The sequence below is a fragment of the Tupaia chinensis genome, unplaced genomic scaffold (assembly GCF_000334495.1).
Source record: "Tupaia chinensis unplaced genomic scaffold, TupChi_1.0 Scaffold143861_1, whole genome shotgun sequence".
Taxonomy (NCBI): Eukaryota; Metazoa; Chordata; class Mammalia; order Scandentia; family Tupaiidae; genus Tupaia; species Tupaia belangeri.
Genome location: NW_006203712.1, coordinates 256,144 through 263,433, shown reverse-complemented (window position 1 = coordinate 263,433; position 7,290 = coordinate 256,144). Strand labels below are relative to the sequence as shown.

The window sequence follows — 7,290 nt, the reverse complement described above, 5'->3', positions numbered from 1 at the left end:
GAGCGTCTCATAGCACAGAGCTGGGCACATACGAGGCCCCTGACCAATGTCTATTAAGACTAGTATAGAAAATACTCCTACAGCCATGTGAGCCCACAAGTCTCACAGAGCCTGACACAAATCTGCAGTTTAACCTACATTCATTAAAGTCCTGAGCCACCGAAACGAAATGTCTAGGGATTTCATTTTGCAAATGAACCAGAATGGAATCAGAACTAGATTCACTGAGAAAAGGCGCTGGGGCTATAACACAGGGAAAAGAGCACAGTCCGGAGCTAGTCCTGGCACTCATCAAAGAGCAGGACCCTGCCTTCCAACAGGAAGACACAAGCAGTGAGGGATGCTGCTTATTAACCCAGAGCACTAACCTGGGAACTAGTTTCCTGGGTTCTAGCCCAGCTTTGCTATTAAACAAGCCACCTCTCCATTCTATAAAATAGGCAAGAGCGTGCTGGATTACATTTGTCTCCTGAACTGGCATTCTGAGGAACTTTGTTCTGCAAAGATATACTTACACGTCTGGGAAATTCTAAGTTTAAACAATACAACACAGGGTATTTTTTTCTCAACACAGGACTTCTTATAGCCTTTTTTAAAAAAGATTTATTTATTTTAATTTTATTTATTCATTCATTTATTTTAATTTGACCAGAGAGAGACATAGAGAGAAGGAAGGAAAAGTGAGAAAGCAAGCCACCAGGCCCTGGACTTGAACTGTGGTCAGCCACGTGGGAGTGTCCAGTGCCTTAACTACCATGCCACCCACTGGTCCCCTCAGAGCCTTTAATACTCTTACAGGTACAGTGAACTGCCAAGTTCACTGTATTACAGCATACTCTGCATTTTCCAGACATATTTGGCTAAGAAACAAGGTGCCCCTAATATCTCCTGGAACAATATTCTTCAGAACATAGGAACTACCAGATTAGGTTTAGAAGGCTCTTTCTGGCTCTACATTCTAAGATCCTAAATAAGACAAGTATCAGTTTGTAGGTCTGAATTCTCTAGGATGTTGACAACAACATCTGAAAACAGATTACTAGGAAGACATCCTTCTCTCAACACTTGGGAGTGGGACTGAGTTCTACCCTTAAAAACAAACAGGGGCCTGCAGGTGGCATGGTGATTACGGGCACTAGACTCCCACATAGGCCAACCACAGTTTGAGTCCCAGACCTGGGGGCTTCCTTTCTTGCTTTCTCTCTCTTGCTCTGTCCTTCTCTGGTCAAATAAATAAGGATAAATAAAATAATTCTTAAAAAAACAAAAAACACTCCACCTTGGCAATGTGACAAAGCTCATGATGAGAAGATGATGCATCTCTCTCTAGGAAAACAGGCTCTAGGCAGAGGGGGAGGGCCATGTGTAGATTCTGTTTCCACCAAAAGAAAGGACTCACGTGTGCTTTCCTACCTGGGCGATAAGCCTGCTGCTGCTGCTCCATGTCCAGTGGTCTCCTCTCATAGCCTGACTCATTTTCTTGCTTGATGAGCTGGGTTTCATAGAACTGGTTCTGCCTGGTAATGCTGTCCATGGCATCTTTAACCAAATGGAAAAACCCAGCCAGTTAGAAGGGTGCTTCTTGGAGAACCCTGAACCAGAGGCAGCTTCTTTTATGCCACATGACATCATCATGCGGACAGGGGCCAGTTAGTCTGCCCAAAGGCTAAAGTGCAGTAACACCTTCAGATGGAAACTGAGGCAGAGCAGTAGACTCCGCTGCCTGAGGATGTGTCCTCTTGCCCTTCAAAAGTTTGTGTATCTACCTGTGACTGGGTTCTAGAGAAACCTAACACAAAACCAACAAAAGCACAACTGCTCTGGTTCGAGCAAGACAACGAGATGATGAGAGAAAGGGTACAGTTTGACTTCTTCTACTAATTCATGGCAGGGCCACTCTACAGACACCGAGACTGTGGAGCCCAGCTGAAAACTACCAGTCTAGCTGTTCTCTGAAGTGGTGCAGTTCTTTGCTTAGTGAGTTGCCTTCAGGGAACAACCTTAAAAACTATTCAGAGTGAGAACCAGCAGGTGGTGTGTTGGTTAAGGCACTGGACACTCCCACATGGCTGAACATGGCTAGAGTCCCAGATCTGGTGGCTTCCTTTCTCGCTTCCCCCCACACCATCCTGGGCCAGTCCTATCCACTATTTCTACCTGCACAACCAACCCTAAAAATCTCTTGTACCCTGTCATAGCTGCAAAGGTAAGAAGTAACCACCTTAGTGGAATGGAAAATGAGGGAGGTAAGAGTTATGAAAACAGAAATCAAAATAGTTGACTTATTAGGGATCAATCCTGAAATACTTTTTTAATAAGTTGTAATCTGTTTATTATTTATTTTATTTTAGTTATTCATTCATTCATTTTTTAATTTGACCAGAGAGAGACAGAGGTTGAGAGTGAGAGAGAGAGGAAGTGAGAACACAAGCCACCAGATTCAGGATTCGAACCCTGGTCGGCCATGTGGGAGTGTCCAGCACCTTAACCACTACGCCACCTGTCCCCAATCCTGAAATATTTGAAGTTAGGCTGGAAGGGTTTTAGAAAGGTGTCCTGTGGTTCTATGAGCAACTCAGCTGAAGAGTGGTAAGAGTATTAGAGGCTGGCAGGTTGCATGATGGTTAAGGTGCTGGACTGCCACATGGCCAACCATGAGTCAAGTCCTGGACCTGGTCCTTTTCTTTCTCTCTGATCAAATTAAAAATTATAATAATGGGACCAGCAGATGGCATAATGGTTATGTCGCTGGACTCCCATGTAGTCGTCTGCAGTTTGAGTCCTGGACTTGGCAGCTTAAAACTCACGACAGGCACATGTGCCCAAAATCCAAAAAGAAACGAAGAGAAGAGACTACAGTGTGGCCATCCTCCCTGCAGGGTGATTTCTTGCTTTCTGTCTCTCCAGTGAGCGCATAAACCCTGTAGCAAAAATTTCTCTTAAAAGTAATAATAATGAAATTAATGAATAATTCTTTTAAAAAAATAACAACATAAACTATTCATAGATGTACACTAAAAAAAGATCTTGGGATACAACTGAAAATAAGCTTGTTCTCACTGAAGTACAGTTTAAAGATGGATACTCATTAAATAAATGTACATAAAAACATTTTTTTGGAGAGGTTTTTTGCTACAGGGCACATGCGCTCGCCAGAAAAAGAGAGAGAGAGAGAGAAAAACAGAAAGCGAGAACGCACCCCCCGGGGGGGGATGGCCACACCGCAATCCCTTCTCTTCCATTTTCCTCTCGGGATCTTGGGCACGCATGCACACGCACCCAGCGTGGGTTTTAAGCCACCGGGTCCAGGACTCAAACCGCAGTCAACTACATGGGAGTCCAGTGACATAGCTATTACATAGCCATAACTGCTGGTCCCAATGTACATAAAAATTAAACTATGATTATGATAAGGTCTGTGAAGTACTGGGACTAAGAAAGAGACCCAGAAAGTAACAGATAAGAAATATGGGCAATGGCTCAGTGGTGAGAACGGAGAATATCCCTGGGATTGGGATAACACATGCAAAAGCTCAGAGGTGGTTCTAAACCCAGAGTACCAAACCAAAAACCTCCTCCAGGAGGACCTTGTAGCCAAATCCAGAGAAAACTTTAGAAACATAGGACAGGGCCAGCCATGACATGTAGTTGAGGCAACTAGATCCTACATGGCTGACTACATGGTTGGAATCCCAAACCTGGTGTCTTGAAACTCATGCCAGGCATGCGAGCATGCCCACGATCCCCGGAGAAGAACAGAGGAGGGGGACTGCAGCATGGCTATCCCCTCTATGAGGTGATTTCTCACTTTCCCTTTCACTGTCTGTCTCTTTCTCCAACAAGCAAATTCACCCTGGGCAAAAACCTCTTTTATAAAACAAAACAAACAAACAAAAAAACAACTAGGATGGCAGAACACTGGGTCTCCACCCCAGGGGCAAGCTCTCTGCTAGGTGCCTCCAAGGCCCTCCCAGTGGCTATGCCAAGAGCTGTGAGCAGAGCTAAAAGCAAGGAGAAACTATTCTGCCACTTGCTAACTGCCTGGGTCCTTTCTCAGAGGACAAATACACCTGGGCACAAACAGGTGCAGCCCAAAGGGAGGACAGTTTCAGGTCACGTGGTTCACTACAGGTCTGTTTACCAGGAGTGAAGGAAGGGTGGGAGGGAGGCACAGAAGAGGCTCAGTGGATTTTGTAGTAGATAGGGGAGAGAGGAAGCAGAGTATCTATCTCCTTAATTGGAAAGGGGCCCTTTTCAAACCGCTCTGCTGCTTGGAGGCTCTAAGCACAGTGCTCTCCTCCCCACAAAGCCTTGTGTCTCTTTTCAAGCATCCCTCCTGTGTACACAGGCAGTCTCGCTTGAAGAAGCTATGGTTCTGGAGTCTTTTCCACTCTCTAGAACATCTAGTAACAGGCAGGCCCAGTGCTAAGCCCCTCACACATGTGATCTCATTCATAACCTTGGGGGAATACTATTATTATCCCTATTTTACATACAAGGAAATCAGGCTCAATTAGAGGTGAAGTGATTTGCTGAAGTCATGAAGTTGGATTTGAAACCAAGTCTGTGTCTAGAATCTGTGCTCTGAAGCAGTGAACCTACTTTCTTTTCAGGGACCCCTCTGGCCAGACAACTTGGTCAGAACTGCCCCACTGCCTCTTCTATCTGGGCAATCCTGCCAGGATCCTGCTCTAGATGTGTATACTAGGCCACTTCTTTCTGCCCAGATCTCTGCAATGGGAAGTCCTTTTCTAAGTAAGTACCGGGGTCCTGGACAATCTCTAGGCCAAGCTCCACCCCATATCTACACTCAGAGTACTCGTCTCCAAGAAATCCCATATCTCATGGACAAGTAAGTACCCAATGCCAATCTCAAATCTCATTTTTTCCCCTTCAAATCTCGTCTTTGATGACTTCATTTCTTTCTCATCCCCTCAGCCCCAAGCTAGGGTGGCCTCTTTCCAGAGAAACACCACGAACCTTGATGCCAGTGTCCTTTCTACTTCTCACCTCTCAATCCTCCATTCCCCAGTCCTGCAAGAAAGCCACCGTTTTCTAACTCGACTTGCTCCCTCCCATACTAGGGTCTCCTGTCCTCAGGTAACCACAGATCTACCCTACACCCTCTCATTACCTGAGTCAAACCTGGCTTGGGGACCAGCAGTTAGCGTAATGGCTATGTCGCTGGACTCCCACGTAGTTTACTGCGGTTCGAGTCCTGGACCCGGTGGCTTAAACTCACACCGGACGCGTGTGCGTGCATGCCCAAGATCCCGAGAGGAGAATGGAGGAGAAGGGATTGTGGGTGGCCATCCTCCCTGGGGGGTGATTTCTCACTTTCTGTCTCTCTCTCTCTCTATCTGGCGAGCACACACGCCCTATAGCAAAAACCTCTCCAAAAAAAAAAAATCCTGGCTGACGCAGAGGTTCCCCAACACTTCCTAAGTCCTCCCCAACCCCACTGCTAGGCTTACAAATAACTGCTTCTGGGGCTTGAGGAGCCCTTTCTCAAAGGCTCAGTCCTAGAAACACTCCCCAACTCCACCACTCCACCCTGAGGCCTCTAGCCAAGTCAATAGGTTTTTTTCACTTCTTCCACTTGTTTTTTGGAGAGGTTTTCCACTATGGGGTACATACACTCGCCAAGAATACAGAGAGACAGAAAGCAAGAAATAACCCCCCAGGGGGATGACCATGACACAATCCCTTCTCCATTCTCCTCTCGGATCTTGGGCACACACGCACACGCACCCAGAGTGAGTCTAAGCCACTGGGTCTGGGACTTGAACCGCAGTCGGCTACATGGGAGTCCAGCGACATAGCTATTATACCAACTGCTGGTCTCTCTTTCATTTTAAAGAAAGGTTTTTGCTATGAGACACATGCACTCACAGAAAAGAGAGAGGGACAGAGACAGAGACAGAAAGCAAGAAATCACCGCCAGGGGGATGGCCACATAGCAATCCCTTCTCCTCCATTCTCCTCTCAGGATTTTGGGCACGCATACGCAGGTGCCTGGCATGAGTTTTAAGTCTCCGGGAAGGGGACTGGAACGGAGGTCAACTATGTGGGAGTCCAGAAACGTAACCATTCCGCCATCTGCGGGTCCCCACTTCTACTTTTTACACGATTGCCTTTCTGCATATTTGCTAGACCAGCTGCCCTTCTGTGTTGGACACAAGGATCCTCTGTCCCCCATATATTTGACTTCAAATGCTAGCAACTTGTTACCTGTCTCCATCCCAGATCCAACTACCCTTGTTCTCCAGAGTCCACGGTTAACCCAAGACCACTCAGCAGTAGCCACTGTTCTCAGTCTTCCCAGCTCTAGACCCTAGAGGTTCTTTGTCCAGTAAAGAATCCTTCCCTCCCCTACCAGCCTCCTGATCACATGGTTTCCCATGCACCTCTCTAAAAGCAAGCCTTAAGCCCCCCACATCTCTTCGCATCAAATGCCCAAGGTGCGCCTGCCTCAAGGCTGACCTTCCAGCCCTGGAAGAGAGATGTGGATTCCCCATAATCCAATCACACGCTGGTTTCCCACATTCCCTAAATGCTCACCAAACACCAGAGCGTCCAACACCTGCCAGCCGTAGACACTAGCGCCTCCATCTCTCCAACCTACCCCAATATCGAACACGAGAATTCCTAGTACCCCGTCCAGAGCAAACTCCAGGATGCGATGCTCCATCCTCAAAACTCTCCCTGCCCCAGACACCTTGCCATCCCTTCGGGGTCACGGATCCCAGGGCGCAGCTCACACGCTGGACTAGCACCGCCACCCAGCTCACCAGCTCCAAACCCTACGACCACCGTTCCCGAGACCCTCCCCAGCCCCCAAATAGAAAATCTCTTGTTCTTCCACTCTCTTGGGCCCCCGAAACCACAGTTTCCGGTCTTCAAGCCCTAGGGTCTGGAATCCTTCCCCACCCCGGACCCTCTTCCTCTCTGAAACCGAGAGCCTTCACTCCCCGTAGCTCCCCTGCACCGAATTCCAGGATCCACCCTCCGGTCATCCCGTGGCCCTTGTCCGCAGGTCCTTCTCAGCGGCAGGTCGTGGGGTCCACCAAGCCTCAGTCTCCCCGACCTCAGGCGCCGGACTCCCGCGCCCCACAACCCTTCCTCGGCCTAGACTCCGGGCTCCCCGGCCCCCGCCCCGCGCACTCTCACAATGTCCATCCGGCCCCGAGTAGCCGCCTGGCTCCGGGTGCGGCTGCAGCCCGGGCGGCGGTGGCTGAGCGGTCCCCTCCAGCTCGGAGCCCCCCTCGGTCTCGACCTCCTCGTTGTTGT

The 7,290-nt window shown here is 48.4% G+C and overlaps 1 protein-coding gene across 1 annotated transcript in view; it reads right to left on the bottom strand.

Annotated features, from left to right (window-relative positions):
• Positions 1–7,290, bottom strand: part of HNRNPUL1 (heterogeneous nuclear ribonucleoprotein U like 1) — a gene marked incomplete in the record, with an annotated part of 54,383 nt that overhangs the window by 46,934 nt on the left and 159 nt on the right. The window contains 2 exon segments of the mRNA XM_006165273.3: positions 1,414–1,539; positions 7,171–7,290. Coding sequence (XP_006165335.3) covers positions 1,414–1,534 — 121 coding nt within the window.